This window comes from Oryza brachyantha, chromosome 3 (assembly GCF_000231095.2).
Source record: "Oryza brachyantha chromosome 3, ObraRS2, whole genome shotgun sequence".
Classification (NCBI taxonomy): Eukaryota; Viridiplantae; Streptophyta; class Magnoliopsida; order Poales; family Poaceae; genus Oryza; species Oryza brachyantha.
Genome location: NC_023165.2, coordinates 6,674,900 through 6,692,392, shown reverse-complemented (window position 1 = coordinate 6,692,392; position 17,493 = coordinate 6,674,900). Strand labels below are relative to the sequence as shown.

General features: G+C 38.8%; 2 protein-coding genes across 3 annotated transcripts; both read left to right on the top strand.

The window, feature by feature from the left end:
• The first annotated feature begins 444 nt into the window (after positions 1–444).
• Positions 445–7,827, top strand: LOC107303746. Of its 2 annotated transcripts, XM_040522444.1 has the most exons (10): positions 445–624; positions 3,123–3,184; positions 4,702–4,769; positions 5,156–5,241; positions 5,325–5,554; positions 5,628–6,202; positions 6,293–6,390; positions 6,486–6,618; positions 6,698–6,782; positions 7,545–7,827. In XM_040522444.1, exons 1-6 carry the CDS (start codon positions 463–465, stop codon positions 5,767–5,769), a joined length of 750 nt encoding a protein of 249 aa, XP_040378378.1. In that variant the 5' UTR covers positions 445–462; the 3' UTR covers positions 5,770–6,202; positions 6,293–6,390; positions 6,486–6,618; positions 6,698–6,782; positions 7,545–7,827. The 2 variants fall into 2 exon arrangements, with proteins under 2 accessions (XP_040378378.1, XP_015689830.2); XM_015834344.2 differs by having other exon boundaries at positions 5,628–6,390.
• A 1,894-nt stretch (positions 7,828–9,721) lies between these two features.
• Positions 9,722–12,667, top strand: LOC102719475. The gene is made up of 2 exons (XM_006651152.3): positions 9,722–11,063; positions 12,376–12,667. The coding sequence occupies exons 1-2, from the start codon at positions 9,855–9,857 to the stop codon at positions 12,430–12,432; spliced, it is 1,266 nt and encodes a 421-aa protein (XP_006651215.1). The 5' UTR covers positions 9,722–9,854; the 3' UTR covers positions 12,433–12,667.
• Positions 12,668–17,493: the final 4,826 nt, after the last annotated feature.

Genomic DNA, 17,493 nt, shown 5'->3' with positions numbered 1-17,493 from the left:
AAGGGGTCCAGGACGGAAAAAAGGTGAAGCGGCGGGGATCGACAGACTGATGGACGGTGGATATGGCTGCAGAGATAGAGAGAGCAATGGACGGTGGATACGCCACCCGCAACAAGCACGACCGGAGTCTCAACCGTGGACTAGGTGCATCATGGACCGCGCCTCTATGGACTGTGTGTAGGGCTGTAGGCTAGTTGTAGAAGATAAAGGCAGCAATAGACGAAAAGGCAGTCTTGATCCGTCGTTCCCCTCTGGGCATTTCACTCCTTCCCTACCCTAATGGGCCGTCGACGGCGCAGCCGCTGCAACGGCAGGGATCAAGGCGACTCCCACGGGCTCGGTGCTCGCGGACGCGCCACGTTAAGCGCATGCTCCTGCTGCTTTGAGTTGCGTCCGGTGGTGGTCGCCTTACTGGCTCCCATGTCGTTGGAACCGTCAGCAACGCTAGCCAAGAAGGATCTGATGACCAAGCTGATCGTGGCCGATCAAATGCCGTCGGGTCCTGCATCAGCGGATGGCTCGCGCGAGGCTGCAGTGGCGGCTACTGAGTTGGCGTCGACCTCCAAGGATGGGCTCGTCAACACTTCGCTGTCTCGCCGCTTTCTCTTGGACAAGGAGAAAAAGGTGATGATCCGAACAAAAGATGTCATTCCTTCTACATAATCGTACTATAGTTCTTATTCTTGTCATTTTAAAATGTCTTGCTTGCTGGTTTGCAACCTTTTAGCATTGTGTAGTTGTGTTGTTTTTAAGCTATTGTTTGATTCTTGTTTTTTGGCTACATCTTTATTATTAGATCTACGGCACTAGTCCACAACTGAGCACCGATTTGGATAAAAATTTGATGACATGATTACATCTTTATTTGAATAAAATTTGATGGCATGATTACACACTTTTTTATATTTGACTTGAAAGTTAGAAGTATAAGTAGAAAGTTTTGGATTTTTCAAGTTCAAAATAGGGTCGTTGAAAGTTTTAAAGATGGAGTTAAAAGTTCTGAAATTTGAGTTGAAAGATTCAAATTCAGAATTGAAGTATATGTTTCCCCTTTTTTCAACTTTATATTGCACTTGCCTTTTCTTTAATTCTGTTATTATTACCTTACGCGTTCTTGTTTTTTGAGGTGCGCTTGAACATTTCGCCGCGATGTCCATTTCAATGATGTTCGGATTCATCCCCCAACCTAAAAGAGAGAGGGGTTGACAGCTGATAGTACTAATGCGCTCGCTGGCAACGATCGGTCTGACTTGTTTTCCGTTTTCCATTTTACCAACATGTTTTGTTCAATTACAGCCATCTGAGATCTCGTGCCGCATGCGTGCATCCTGTATGGACCGTGAACTGCGTCATGGGCCTTGTGGGCTGCTATATAAATTTGGTTTTGAAAAAAAAATCTACACAAATTTAGAATTTCCAACTCAAAATTTGAAACTTTCATCTCAAATTTTAAAACTTTTAACTCGACCTTTCAACGACTCAGATGTTGAATTAAAATCAGTTAATTTGAACTTAAAAATCCAAACATTTCTACGCGTACTTCTAATTTTTAAGTCGAATATAAAGTGTGTAATCATACCATCAAATTTTCATCTAAAATCATTTGCATTGTTGATTTTTTTAAAAAAAAACAAAGCACATAACAAAATCATTTAATTTGCATGGCCCCAACAAAACCCATGTCCCTAGCCAATGCCAAGTTACCTGACATGCATAAGCAAGCTCTCTCCAAGTCCACAGTTAACGCAAGTGTGATTTGAGCATGTCACAATCACGCGTGTATTAGCCAGACCCGTTAAGAACATGCCTAGGTTAGTATGGCTTTGTTCTTTAGCCACCAGTACCCACTAACCCCATAGGTAAAAAAACCCCGCATGCCTAGCTTTTGTCCTAGTTTGGTTGTATGTTTTTTTTAATTTGCATGGCCCTAACAAAACCCATGTCCCTAGGCAATGCCAAGTTACCTGACATGCATGAGCAAGCTCTCTCCAAGTCCACGGTTAACGCGAGTGTGACTTGAGCATGTCACAATCACGCGTGTATTAGGCAGACCCGGTTAAGAACATGCCTAGGTTAGTATGGCTTTGTTCTTTAGCCACCAGTACCCACTAACCCCATAGGTAAAAAAAACCCCGCATGCCTAGCCTTTGTCCTAGTCTGGTTGTATGGAATTTTCATCTAATTTCTTGATTTTGGAACATGGTTGTATGGTTTGTTTGTTCAGTTTCTTTTGAATGTTAATGTTAAAATCATTGTTACCTGATATGATGTTGATGGTTCACTGTTGGAATCATCTGATGTTGTGCAACATTGTAAGTGCTCTAAGTTAGTGTTGTGGCTATGGGTACCCAACATGTATTCATCACCTGCATGGGTATGGATATGGGGTAAGAAAACCCAGTGGGTACATACCCATTGCTATCTCTATATATCCATGTGTTTTAAGACTGTGTGCACATTGGATCTCAAGGACACAAGCATCAAGAATTGGACGCTTTTGCCAATTCAGGTTTTTTTGTCTCATGATGTATAATGTAAGTTTTGTGAAAGCTATCCTATGGAAGAACAGTGATTACACAAGGATTGACACAATTAAAAACAGTGTCGTTTCTATGTTTCCAAATCTTCACACCACTAAAATTATGAGAGAGTTCAGCCCCTTCTTAGTGTCATTGTCCTTTCCTCTTAGCCCTTGACCACCAATATAATAGAAAGGATAGCATTAATTAACACTTAGTTGCAATTTTGTTTCTGTTTGACTCTGTCCAATAATGTAAAGTGAATGCTGTGCATAGATAACAATAACCTATAGAGGGTATAAATAACCCCTTGCTGGTAATAGACCTTCAGCTTTTACCCTCCAGATTCTGACTTTTAGGATTTTCCAATGATATTTTGAACCTTCTTATATGAAGAACAAACAATTGAAATTGAGTGTTGTGGCATTACTTACCGTTTGAAACAAGATTTGCTGGCTCAAAATGGTCTTGCTGCAATGTTTGATTACCACATTGATTCTGTCTCTTTTATATGAGATCATTATTTCGTATTGTCATCTGCATGCACAAAACCCTATTCTGTAAATGAAACATCTTCTCATTATTTTTCTTCTATTATTGTAGGGTGCTTGGAGGTTTCTAGGAAATATGGAATGCTTGCAGATTAAGAAGTCCCCTGAACATGGGTAGGTTTTCTTTGTTCTGCACTTTATGTTTTTATATTTTTAACAAAACAGATTATGAGGGTATGGGCCTCCTCATTTATTTGGGCGATGTGCATTTTAGTTTGTCAAATCCACAGTTGATAGTTATGGTTATTACATACTAAGGGAAATGTTATCGTAGAAAATATTTTCATTTGATGGATAAATTCATCCTATAGCACATAGTTTCATCCATAGTCACATATTCCACTATTGTGAGGCTTCATGCCAATGAGACACTAATGACATACTGTAAACATGACAATTAATTAATGGCTGGATTGAACTTGTTTGGTAAACTGTTCTTCTTTCTGGCCGGAGTAATCTGAACTAATGTAACATGTAATCGATTGTTTAGAGCTCTTCTAGATGTAGTGATAATTACAATGGGGGCTGCTGACCATAATTGTCAATCTATAACATCACTAGTCAAACTCTCAGGCATCGCAATGGTTTTCTGCAAAATATGTTTAAAACCTCTAAACATGAAAATGTTTATAATAATTCTTAGAGCTTGGGAAAATCATATATAATCCACAACAAAACATCAATGATCAATCTATAAATAATGTTACTTAAAGCCACGTGGAAAAAAATATCTACTTGTCCTTGGAAGATCCCACAAACTCAATAGGTAGGGAGAGTGCAGTGTTGTCTCACATTAGCTGTTCCATTGTCATAACTTTTTTATGTGCTGTATTGTTTTAGTTGGCTGAATGGAATTGAATGTATACCTCTTACAGGTAGGCATTAATACCAAAATATGTTGGCTTTGGGCATCTCCGGGTGCAGCATCCATGATATTTCTTCCATTATCTAACAACTATTAAAAACTTAAAACAATTGGAACTTCGAAGGTCAACAAAGGTAAAATAATTTCACTAGTGTGTTTTCAAATGTTGGCAAGCACCTGGGAGACACTAAGGGATTTCTGATATAGTATCAAATTAATATTGGACATATCAGTTTTTCGTTGCGCAGTTTTGTCAATTTAAGTTATTTGGTGTTGCATAGCTGCATTTAAGACATGTTTAACTAATTAAAAAAACGTTAATTCCATTTTATTACAAATTTGATTGAGTCCAACATGTCCATTATTTAACATGATAGACAAAATCTGATGGAATGATCTAATTGTAAGTGCCAATTATCAACTTTGTAAAGCTCGGTCAATATATTGGTTGGAAAAAAATCTGACCACCATGCTTTTTTCAATTGCAACAACCACGCATTTACTTAAAATTATGATTGTAATTTGGTATTTGAGTCATGGTTTGGAAGATGCAGAAGTGCACAGCTGCATGAAATGCTAGCTTCAACTCACCATTGCTTTTATTAAGAAAAAAATGGTATGTTATCTAGTGTTTTTTAAAAGTAGATGATCTATGTGCCTCTCATCAGTGCTAAGGTTTATCATCTTCCTTGGATTTTGTAAAAAGTAACCATCTTTTGATGACTTGATGTCTTATTATGGTGTTCACTATTTCAAATATTTTCAGGGAGGATGAAGTTACTGATACTGATTCAAAGTTAAAGGGTAAGGAAATCTTTGGAGCAAAATCTTCATGTGAGTACATGATGAATACTCCCTATGTTTCAGAATCTAAGGTGTTTCTGTTTTGTTCTGAGCCAAACTTCTTTAACTTTGAGTAAGTTCATAGAGAAGTAATTAGCAGTTACAATATCAAATAAATACATTATTAAAATATATTTCATGGTAGTTTTAATGATACTTATTCGATCTAGTAAATGCTGGTACATTTAATTTGTTTTTATAAACTTGGTCAAAGTTAGAGAGATTTTACTTGGGGACAAAACTAAAACGCCTTACATTATAAAACAGAGGAAGTAAATATATGTCATTCTATATCTGGTGCAATCAACTGCAGAAAATTACTTTTGTATGCCACAAGGATTTCCTTCATTGTGGTTTATATCTTTATTTGATGTCAGGTGTATCTTCGACTAGAACAGTTGGAGATGCAAACAAGGATGGACAAGTAGGCCCTTGCATGAATGATGTGAAGAGTTTGACTCATGTATTCATTCTATCTATAACTGTGTATTGATCTTATCCTTTTTAAGGTTTGTGCAGACTGTATAACATAAACTGTTTTGTCAGCTTTTTGTTATGGTTTGCGGGAATACAGTTTCAGTTCAAGAAGATTTGAATGTCATTACTGTAAAACAATTTATCAAGACTGCATGCCAAAAGATAGGGGTCCATGCTTATGATTTCTATGCTGTTTATGGTGGAAAGCCATTAAAGGATGACAAACTTATGTCATGCTACCCCATATACAAAGATTCTACAGTTTCCTTGAGGCAAAGGTTAAGGGCTGGCTCACCCCGGTAAGTACAAAGAACTTCTATTGGTCTTCCTTTCAGTACTTAATTAGATACTAAAATAGTGTTACGTTTTCAGTGTTATGTTCTTCAAATGCTATACATTTGATGAAATGATTGAGAGTCGGAAAGGTGGTCTTTTTCATGTAGTCTATTTATCTCAGCACGCAACAAACAAATTTACTCAAATTGGCCAAGTTACTTACCTATCAGACTACTAGCAGTACATCATTCATGAAGTCTTGATTTACATCTGTGGAAAACATCGCGAGGGCTTGAGTTTCAATGGAAATTTTGAAAGCACTGATATAATGTTTTGTTCTGGGAGAGTTAAGATTGCAAAACATGTCCACAGAATGAATTTTAGTAAAGATACATGTGGCAGCGATTATATCAAGCTTTATGAGATATTTGGAGAGGCTTTCACTGTTGGGATAAAGGAAGGTCAGCAGGTGTTTCCTATGTACTTTCCAAACTTGCTATCTTATCTGTTTGATTGCCCTGCTGGTGAGAACTCAAACAATGAGCTTGCAATGACATTCTTGACAAATCATCCTGCATTGGCATCTTATATGGATAGAATAAAGCAATGCACTTTATTGGACAATATGGTGGATTCACTTGTACCTGGGGATCGTTCGTCTCTTGCACAAAGTATTTTCTGTACTGTGAATTGGAATAAAAGTTTAAGGGATGTTCCAGGAATGAATAGTGTTTATTTACACAATTCAACCGTTCATCCAGAAACTCATGTGAGGAAGGTGAATCCAAGATATATACGTACTCTATTTGGATGCTTGCACTATTCAGGAAATTATTTTAGCCATGCTCATGATCATCAGGTTTGTAATTAGCATTTAGCTTCATGTTTCTCATAGTTCAAGGATATAGGAGTATGTTCCTATCTAATCTATATATTATATTGTGCATTACGTAGTTGAATCTAGAAGAAGCTGATGCAGCGTTTGCGGAAAACATCGGTGACTTCTTACCATGGATACTACAATCAATTGTGGTGAAGGGAATCATTAAACAGAAATTTAATGCTCCGCATTTTGACATCTTAAACTGTAACATTATACCCTCTCTATATCAACCTTTTTCTTTTTGTAATCTCCATAAAGTAAAATGAAATGCTCTTTTTTGTAGACTTGGGAACAACCTTGCTAATAAGAACAATGGGAAGAAACTTCCAGGTCAGGAGACAGGGAATTAATGTAATCGTGTGCATCAGGTAAAAGACTGTCCTTTTTACAACTGTCTATATGGTGGGCTAAAGAATTATAGCTGCAAAGGCAGAATGGACTTTTGAAGTTTAGCATACAATTGAATTGGCATTAGAATTTCTTCGATGAAAGGCAGTTTGTGGGTTACGTTCCTTTCATGATAAATAGTAGGTTATCCGAGTTTTCTTTACCGAATCACTATTTGGCTGCTTTCCCTGAGCTTACAGGCCTTTATGAACTTAGTGGTGATTTTTGGTTACTCAATCTCCAGTTAGTCTGATGTGCACCTGCTGTTATTCACATATTTTTAAGGACTTAAGGTTTACTTACTCATCAATATCCAAATGATGGTACATATTATATATTGGCATGAAGTTGGACTAATGATGCATTGATACTCTAATTTTACACTGTATTATGAACTCTAATTTTACCATCCTTGTTGCTCTATTGCACTTTTCATTTCTCCCAAATTGTTGTATTTAACTATAAGTAAGTTTTATCATTCAAATAGTTTTACATGAGTATCGTATGATGTGTATTTTTGAAATTTGGCACTTTTCTTGAGCGTCACTAAAATATGCTGCAAAACTAATATGCTGACTATGCAAGTGATATATAGACGATATCTGGAGTACTTCCTGGGAAACAACAAAAATCTCGTGTGATTAATTTTATAGAGGACTTCAATTGCTCCCCTATGATGGCTTAATTTTATAGAGGACTTCAATTGCTCCCCTATGATGGCTTATGAAATGTCTCTTACGCAGAAATTGGATCATGGAGCCGCGAGAGAGCATAAACATGGCCAGCAGACTATGACCAAGCTACCGAAGTCCTTACAATACCTTCTCAGTTGCATCTCTCGAGGCTTTGATACTTTGAGGCTTTCAGCAGTACTCCTGTAGGTTGTCTGTTTTGTAAAGATTATAAGTCACTATAAAGATACGAAGAACGAAATATTACCTACCAAATACAAACTATTTTGATATAACTGTTAACTTGAAATATTTGTGAATTTTACTCTCGTGTATCAAATTTATGGCAGTTGCGGTGGCAGGCCAAGTCGTTTCATCTTCATTCCAGCGCGAGGTTTGTGAGATAGAGTGAAAGAAAAAGTTTAAATAGGCTCCAGGTCTCGCTATATCTTTTTCAAAATTAACATGTATTGAACCATTCCTTAAAAATAGGGGTTGTCTATAGGCTCCAGCTCTTGCTATATCTTTTTCAAAATTAACATGTATTGAACCATTCCTTAAAAATAGGTGTTGTCTATATATCATATGACAGATTCATGCAAACCCTAAAGCCTAACTTTACCCCACCCCTTACCCCCCCCCCCCCGCTGCCGCCACCGCATCGCCTCACTGCGCCGTCGCTCGCCTCGCCTGCTGGCCAGAAGGGACCAGCGAGGCCCCTTCCCCCCCCCCCCCCCGACGAGCCCCCTCCTCCTCCCCACTCCCCCTTCCCCTCTCTCTTTCTTCTCAAGCTAGTGAGAGCGAGATGCCCCTGCCCTTGCCGTCTTCCCCGTCTCCGGCGGCTCCTTACCGTCGGATCCGCCACCACCGGCTGCCGCCTCCTAATCTCGCAGCTTGCTTTGCCCCCGTCGCCGACTCTAGCCCACCGCCCTCCTCCATCCCTGCGGCAGCGGTGCCGCCGCCGAAGCCACCCGCCGGAGTCCTTCGCCGTCCACGGCCATCCCTCTAAGCCCCGAGGAAACCCCCCTCTTAAAATCTGTAAGATTTTATCCCCAACTTTCATTCAAATGACATATAGCAATTCCGTTAAAAATATTACTATAAGATTTGGGTAACATTCATCTTTTGTCTTTTGCTTATACTTATAAATGATAATTTTGAATTTTTCAACATTAAATTTAAAGTTGATTTTGAAGTTTTTTCTTGTTGTAGTTTATTTTCTAACTTTTAATTTTAGATCACAATAAATACGTATATAAAATTTTTATTCATAAATTATTTTTTGTTTGTAAATATGTCGTTTGACTTTCTCATTTAAAAACCCAAAATATAACCAAAAAACATTATACCGAATTTAAATCCTACGGAATTCTTTTAAAATCGTTTTATTCATATGGGATTTAACTTAGACGCAGTGTGAGATTCCCTCTATTCTAAAATAAATCATATTTCTAATTTAAATTTGAAACAGGGAGATATATTTAATTTGGGACGGAGTAAACGTCTCTTTTGAGCCCTAGGCCCATGCCGTTCCATCTGCATCGCAGTCGCAGCGCGTGCTTTGTGAGTTACTGTACTCTAGCTTGCTCAAGGGTACAAATCGGCAGTGTATCTCTTGTCAGCTATGTGTCCATGCCTATGCCTAGTATTCTCTCCGTATTAAAGTAAGGCTTTGTTTAGTCGCTAAAATTTTTTGATAAAAATATCACAACGAACGTTTGACCGAATGTCGAAAGAGGTTTTTGACACGAATGAAAAAACAAATTTTAGATTCTGACTCGAAACCGCGAGACGAATTTTTTGAGTCTAATTAATCCATCATTGACATATGTTGTTTACTGTAGCACTTATGACTAATCATGTACTAATTAGGCTCAAAAGATTCGTCCCACGATTTTTCCTATAGCTGTCTAATTAATTTTAATGTCCATGTATATTTAATGCTTCAGTTAAGTGTTCAAAGATTTGATGTGATGTTGTTAGGAAAGTTTTTGGAATTAAACAGTGTCTAAGTGTATTTTTTTACTGTTTATATTTAATATTTATATTGGACACAAAATCCATATTAGTATGGAGCTCGGAGGTAGTAGTACAGTACTACTACAGTATAGCATTTTCAGCTCTGTATAGGCTTTACGGTCCATGATGCACTTGGTCCACGCCTCAGGCTCCGTTTGTGCTTGTTGCGGGTGGCATATCCCCCCCGTCCATGAATCGCCCCACATCCTTCATCAGTTCATCCACGCCGCTTAGCCTCCGGCCTCTGGGCAGCAACCAGCGAGGGCAATACCAGATCCCCGATTCCTTCCGCTGCTCGAGTCGTTCCCCTTCACCCACGCAGCCCTACTCCGTAGGCCGAACCCACCCACGCGCTAATCTGCCATGGCTCCTGCCTGGGTCTTGCTTGATCGCTTCGTGGATTTGTCCCCCTTCGACGGCCAAGAGGAAGAGAGCGAAGATATGGGAGAATCAGTACCAGCCGGCATGCGGTCCGTGAAGGCCGACCTACAAGTTGCCGATCCCCCCAGTGTATCTTCCCTCTCCTTGCTGCTTCCTCGGAAGGCGATGAATGAAGTACGCGATGCCATGCTCATGTGCGCCAGCAAGAACCTCGTCGTCTTCTATGCCGGCTCATACTACCCAATCACCTCTCGACCTGGCTGCTACCTGCTCTACGACGCCATCAGCAACTCCCTCATTCCCGTGCCCCAGCTCCCCAGTCCTAACAGCGTCTCCTCCTTCGGGATCGGAACATCTGTCGTTTCACTTGGCGGCGGGGGCAGCGCCTACGTCCTCGCCGAGCTCCTCATGATCGATGGCCGCAAGTTTCCCGACGCTGCGCTCTTCACGTGGTGGTCGTCTGCTGAAGCGACCCCCAGACGATACACCACCGCTCACTGGGTGAAGGAGGAGGTTAGCCTCCCCCACGAGGTGTGCACATCCGACTATTACTTCGTCTCCGACATGACATTCTCGTTTGGGGAATCGTGCCTGTGCTGGGTCGATCTACTCATCGGCATCGTGGTTTGCGACCTTCTCCCGTCGCAAGATCAGCCCCGGTTCCGTTTCATCCCACTGCCAGAAGGGTGTTCACTCGACATCAGCAGCCGTCGCCGACCGATCATGACTGTGTTCCGTTCCGTGAGCTGCGCTGATGGCGCCATCAAGTTCCTGACCATGGAGGGGTACGACGAGGGTTGGCACGCCGAGGAAATGAAGCTAACTACATGGAAGCTGTCGCCTGACCTTAGCGAGTGGAAAAAAGGCCCGGTGTGTGGTGCTCGAGACATTTGGGCAAGCGAGAAATACATAGCCATGGGGCTGTCTCCGATTAGTCCAATGTGCCCTGTCCTGAGCGTGCTTGACGATGATGTTGTCTGGGTGGTCATGAATGATGTTGATCTTGTGGAATATTTTGAGGGAGAGCATAGGACTATCAAGATCAAAACCCAGTATTTTCTTTCCATCGACATGCGCCTTAAGCAGGTGTTGTCCATCACCCAGCTACACCCACAGACTTCGATACACCCTGTACTCAATCTCGTGGCTTGTGAATTTGGTGCACACCTGGACCGCTCAAAGGACAGACAGGTATTACTACTACGCCATCTCACATACTTATTACTGTTAATATGTGATCTGAATTTAACTGGAATTATATTTGAATTAGTTTATTAGTGGGTTATTTATATATATATATATATATATATATATATATATATATATATATATATATATATATATATATATAATATCTGGTAAGCTGCACGGAAAAAGTGTGACGACACATTTTATTCCCTTTTATTGCTGGTCGGCGCCTGTGTTTTTTTTATATAAGAGTTTTTCACATTAAATCTGTTTCTATTGTGCTTCTATTTTCATAACAATTACTATATTTACTTCCATTTCAAATTTATTGTTTTGTTAAAACAATAACGTGTACCATACCTCTGAACCTGGTGTTTGTTTCCATGCCCTGTCAGTTATACATTGAGAGTAAAGATTGACATACTAGGCCAGTTAACCCATGATAGGAGATGTGCATGCTAATCAGTCATGATGATTGATGAATATGAATACCAAATGACTCAGCTCCCTTGCCACACCAGAGCGATTTCATCCAAATCAGGAAGAACGTTTCTTAGTGTTATTGGTATTTTCTATCTGTTGGAGAAATTTGTTATATTTACTTCACTTTAGGCTTTTGTGTCTTCTCTAGTAGATGTTTTCAATTGGATTTTTTGAGAATTGACACTGGCCTAATTTTATTGGAAGATACTACATATGTTAAATTCAAACTGATCGCCAAGTCACCAACAATATTCTGAAGTGAATTTGTGGGAAATGCAACCATAACCCTTGACATATATGCTTAGTTTAGTTAGCTGTTTTAATTCAATGCCTGTTTAGTTAGCTATTTAACAGCATTTCATGATATGCACATTGCTCATTAGTTGGTTTTGAAAGTACAGCCTAATGGGGATATGATAGATTGTGATGAGGAAAGGTACAACATTTGGCCAAACATACCCATAGTTCTTATTGCAGTTGTACGATGCCAATTTTCAGTTCCCTTCTCAAGCTACTAACTTGTCTCTGAAAAGTGATTCTTCTAACTGATTTTCTATGTAGTAAGCTTAAGGTCTAATAATTTTATCCTCTCTAAAGTATAAACCAAGCGATTAAACTGCTTGCTTCATATGAAGTTCATTCGAAAAGCTGTGTTTTAGATGTTCCTAAAGCTAGGTTTCTCAACATTGAAATCTCACTTATATATTGGCTACTCTATTGATTCCTGTTTAGCTCTGTTATTGGTGTACACTAAGAGCACCAGTGAAACATTTTGAGACCTATTTACTACATTTTAAATTTGCTATGTTTGACAGAAATTTGTTTCTGCTAGGGAATGGTGGAAAGAAATGATGCCGACGAAAACACAAAGAAGATGAAGCTTAAATGACTTCTTCAACATATCATGTGAAGATGAAACTTTGAATCGTTTCGACATCATATCAATTAAGACCAGTATTGTCGATTGGTGTTTGATTAGCATCCATTATGTGGAAGATGAATGTGCTTTAATCTTTCTCTAGAAGTATTTGATCTTATTATATTAGCAGATGGTAGTGAAACTGAATTGCAAGTGACGTATTATCACTAGTGGTTTTAACCTCACTCCGGAACCACCTTTGAAATATCTGCTCATGCGGGGTGTCTTAACTATCTATTAAACCTTCCATGCATTTTTTTTTTGGTCGTGTTTCTGCAGTACCGTTCTGCTCTATTGATTTGAATTGCAGATATCACCTTTGCTTTTTACTGATGAAACCCAGTGTCGAAGTGTTGCCCACATGTCCTATGATAAGGTCTTACCGTAACTGAATTTGCCTGTGTAGACTGTTGCAAAATACCATGTTAATGGAATATAAGTATTTCTAGAGCAATGAGTTTTGAACTGTTTCTGAGAAATCTCCTTGGGAGTTCACTAGGACTTCTATGATGCAGGCATGGCAGTTTGGCTAATGAGCACACATAAAACAAGAGAAAAATCATCAGCGTATGGTTAATTAAGTATTGTCAATTGCAGATTTGAAATCTAAAAATAAATAACTTGTATTAGGAACCAGTATTTTTGTCGAAAATTTAAGACATTTAATTTTAGGCATATGTAAATATTAGAAATGTATTTGGTAATATGTTGGAGATATATGTTCTAGCTTAATTTTTAAAATTCAGTTTTAGGGATTAATTTTAGACATCTTTTAGAGACGCTCAAAACAGACCCAAAGTTTTGTCAGTCAGCGGCGAGGATCTTTGACCGTGACAATAGTTGTGGCCGCTGTTGCTTGTTGTAGGTTAGGTATGTACGTATACCCCTGCACTCCGGGGGCAGTTTTCTACTGCCAGTTTGACTATGGTTCTCGTGGTCTTAAGTTTTTGTAATAAGAAATATACTTAATCATAAAAGTTCTTATTCCCAGTGTTTCTTTAAACGCCAGCTAATTCATTTAAAGTTTATCGACTGTTAGTTGCGGTTTATTATAAAATTTTATGAAAATTTCGTAAAACTATAGATATTTGAACCAAACTAGCAAAACTACAGTTTTAATGAGTTGTATTATAAAATTACAATTTTACCGATATATCTATCACAAAACACATGTTAGGCCAACTATCCCAAAACTACATATTTAATATTGAAGTTATTATAAACAACATATTTTAGATTTTAAATCCCTAGAGCTACTATTATATGGGAGCTATGAATATTGTAGCACTGTGATCAAATTGTTTATAAACTTGCAGTTTTGTGATAATTTTGTTATCAAATCAATAGTTTTTTTTTGTGAAACCAAATCTAAATTTGTAGTTCTAGGATAAATTTAGTGCTAAATCAGTTTTCGACACATTGGCTTTATTTCAAGTTTACGATATTTTGGTTAGACTATATGTAATTTTGTGATTTATTATACTAAATTTATCCACGAGAGCTGGTGTGCATGGTTCAGTTCAAAAAGGAAGTTTGATAGGATGCATATGCATTCATGTGTTTCAGCTTATTTTGTTTTATTCAGAGCGGCTTTATATTGAGGTTAATAATAATTTGGTTGAATACTAATAATACTCCCTCCGTCGTACAATAAGTGTATTTTTGTACTGTTTATATTAAGCGTTTGATCGTCCTTCTTATTTAAAAAATATGATTGATATTTTTATTGTTATTAGATAATAAAACATGAATACTACTTTATGTGCGACTATTTTTTATTTTCTATTTCATAATTTTTTTAAATAAGACGAACAGTCAACATTGGACACGAAATCCATAGACGCAATTATATTGGGACGACGGTAGTAGAAGAGAAAAGTATAGCGACCCTGAGCTCAAGAGTCGATAGATCTAACCCACACCGCCACACCGCCGCCTCCACTATGGCAAGGAAGAGATGAAATATTGAAATGAGTAACCAAAATAGCATGGTTGGACTATAATAGTGGTGAGTGTGCGAAGAGAGATACGGAAAAGAATGTAAGAGGTAGAAGAGGATGATAGATCGATATGAGGGAGAGGATAGAGAGGGCGGACAAGATACAAAAGACCGGTTTGGACTTAAGTTGTATTCTTTCTTGCTGAAATATGGAAGATGCATGCAATATTTTTTATTTTTATGTTATTTATTTAATGATATATACAATACAATTAGTTATTATAAAATTAAAAATCTATTTTAGAAAGATAAGATGCCAGACTTCTATATAGAAATATTTAAAAAACATCATGTTTAACAATTTGAGAAACATGTGCATAAAAATAAAGGAAAAACCAAGAAAAGAGTACATGATTCACCTCAGCTCGATTTGAGTTATAGCCGGGTCGTCCCAACCCAAAATATTCTATTTATAGTGTCGATTTAAACGAGCCAACGGTGATTGCCCGAGCTGGCCAATTCGCGCAAGTAGTTCTCAAAGCATAAATTAGTTCTGTGACTACTCACAGAAACAAAATGCTTTGGATTTTATTAATTTAATTTCCCAAACCAAAAAAAAATCTAAAACGATGCCTAGTTGAATTATAAATTATTATATACTCCAACCATTCTAAAATATAAGTATTTATAAAATTTAAGTTTTGTACACAATATAAACATTTATGTATTGATTCCCATAATTTCAATCGTTCCAATTATTTTAGAGCCGATCAGATGTTTAGAAAGTGAATTTAATTGATTTAAAATTTAAAAATGATAATTCAAGTGATCATAAAGAAATCTTTTGAATATTTTAGAATGGAGGTAGTATGTGATGTTTAAATACTCGTAATGCTGGCGTACATCAAGTTTCTTCAGTTATTTTGATTATGGTATATAATACTACCGTGTATAAGTGCGTTTGATAGTTAATTGCTGTACATATTCTGGCCAACTTCCTACATCAACATACTAACTTGTTTACAACCGACTGGCCTGTCAGCTGACGCAAAATCTTCTCCACGTACGCATGTACCTCTTGCGTGAAATCGAAAAAGACTAGGTTAGTGAAGAAACATTGCGTGTTTTCGCGCCCCTGGTGATATTTATTCACGCCACTGTAGATCATTCCATGCGTCTTAGGATGTAATGACGTGAATATGTGATGCTGCCCATGGTTTTCATATGATCGCCATGCGTTAATTTCTTGTGACCACGAAGTCACGAACTGCTCAGCATTCGTCCGCCAATTATTATTACGAAAAATGAAACTAAACTGGGCCATATTTTATGGGCCTAATTTACAGAGCCAATTACAGAAGTCCAAATTATGTGCAGCCCAAAGCCCATAGCTCAAAGAAGGCCTCCACCTAGGCACCTCGGCCCCAGAAAGGCTATTTAGCAAACGTGTGCGCGGAGGGCGCGCACGAACACAGCCCATGAAAGGCGTGTTGGGCCGTCAGCACACGGCTTTGATCGGCCGGCCGCACAGTAACGCAGGAAGTGTGAGTTTTTTTTTAAGTTTCAAATAGATTTTTTTATCTTTACGTATATAAAGTTTATATGTATAAAGATTTTTATATATTAGGTTTATATCTATTATTTTTGTGTATATAGAATATTTATATCTTTTTGTGTATATATGTTTGTATGTATATATATGTTTGCAGGTATAAAGTTTATATTTATAAATTTATAGGTATAAAGTTTGTAGGTATATATATACCTATAAAATTTATATGTCTAAAGTTTATAGGTATATATATAAATAAAGTTTATATGTCTAAAATATATGTGTATGTATATAACTATGTGTGTGTGAGAGAGAGAGCAAATGTACAGGATACGTATACGAAACCGATCACGCACGAGGGCCGGTGGGGGGCCCGCCCGCCCATTAGACTTTCCCCCTTGGCCCTGCCACCGCCAACTCATCGTCGGCCTTGATTTTAGTCACTCGTTGCGTCAACCTCGCCCTTCGCATCTGTCAATAACCAGCGTATTAATCGTCCCCTTTTAATAGCGGAAACCAACAATACTATCCTGCTGACAGATGGGCCCACAGGCACACGTCCCCACTAGCCATAGGCTGAATCCCCTGCCAAATCTACGCAAGAGACGCGACGGTCTCTCTCCACTCTCTCCTTTCTCCCCCACCTCCATTCGGCGATCCAAACCACCTCAAAGCATCTGGACCGTACCAGGTCGCGTTCGCCAAGGTGGTGATAACGGTACGAGCTCTAATTGTTGTCTCTATTGCTGCATGCTCGCTAATGTGAAAGAGAGAGGATAGAAGAGAGAAAAGTGGAAAAGCGGTTGTTTTGCATAAATTCAGCAAAACATCGACTCTTGACAAATAAAACTAGAAAATATGTTTTCTATGTGTGTTGACTCTAATCAGAGACGCTGAGTAGATGAAATGTGAACGGAGAATTAATTAGCCTATAATTATGAAGAGTTAATTTAAAAGACTATCTTTTGTCTGAGAAGTTTTTTTACTGACGTGGCTTGAGATAGTGGACTCTACCATTTAAACATTCCCTGAGTTAACTTATCCCTCTCATTTCCGCGCGCACGTTTCCCGAACTGCTAAATGGTGTATTTTTTACAAAAATTTTCTAAAAAATTGTTTAAAAAACATATTATCTATTTTATATTTTTAAATAATTAATAATTAATTAATCATGTAGCAATACGTTTTCCGCGCAATTGCAAGTTTATCCATGTATCTCCCGAACGCGGCCCCACTATCCTTCGCCCCCGCCCAGATCGAGATCCACCCGGCGCGGCGGTGCCGCGGCCACCGGATCCGTCGAGGAATAATGGCTTCCCCGGCGGCGGCGCCGCCGCTGCGCCGCCGGAGTCCGACCCGCGGCTCGTGGAGGCCTTCGTGCCCTTCCTGGAGAAGCTCGTCAAAAACGCCTCGTGGCGCAACAAGGCGCACTCCAAGCTCTCCCACACTGCCAAGTCCATCCTCGACCGCCTGCAGAACACGCCGCCGGCCGCGGCGGCGCAGGCGCCGTCCACGCCCACCTCCTCCTCCTCGCAACCGG

Coding starts and splice junctions, on each gene's coding strand:
- LOC102719475 (XM_006651152.3), top strand. CDS start 9,855: ATGGCTCCTGCCTGGGTCTTGCTTGATCGCTTCGTGGATTTGTCCCCC. Junction 11,064..12,375: donor ACCGCTCAAAGGACAGACAG/GTATTACTACTA, acceptor TGTTTCTGCTAG/GGAATGGTGGAAAGAAATGA.
- LOC107303746 (XM_040522444.1), top strand. CDS start 463: ATGACCAAGCTGATCGTGGCCGATCAAATGCCGTCGGGTCCTGCATCA. Junction 4,770..5,155: donor CTTTGGAGCAAAATCTTCAT/GTGAGTACATGA, acceptor ATTTGATGTCAG/GTGTATCTTCGACTAGAACA. Junction 5,555..5,627: donor TTAAGGGCTGGCTCACCCCG/GTAAGTACAAAG, acceptor TTACGTTTTCAG/TGTTATGTTCTTCAAATGCT.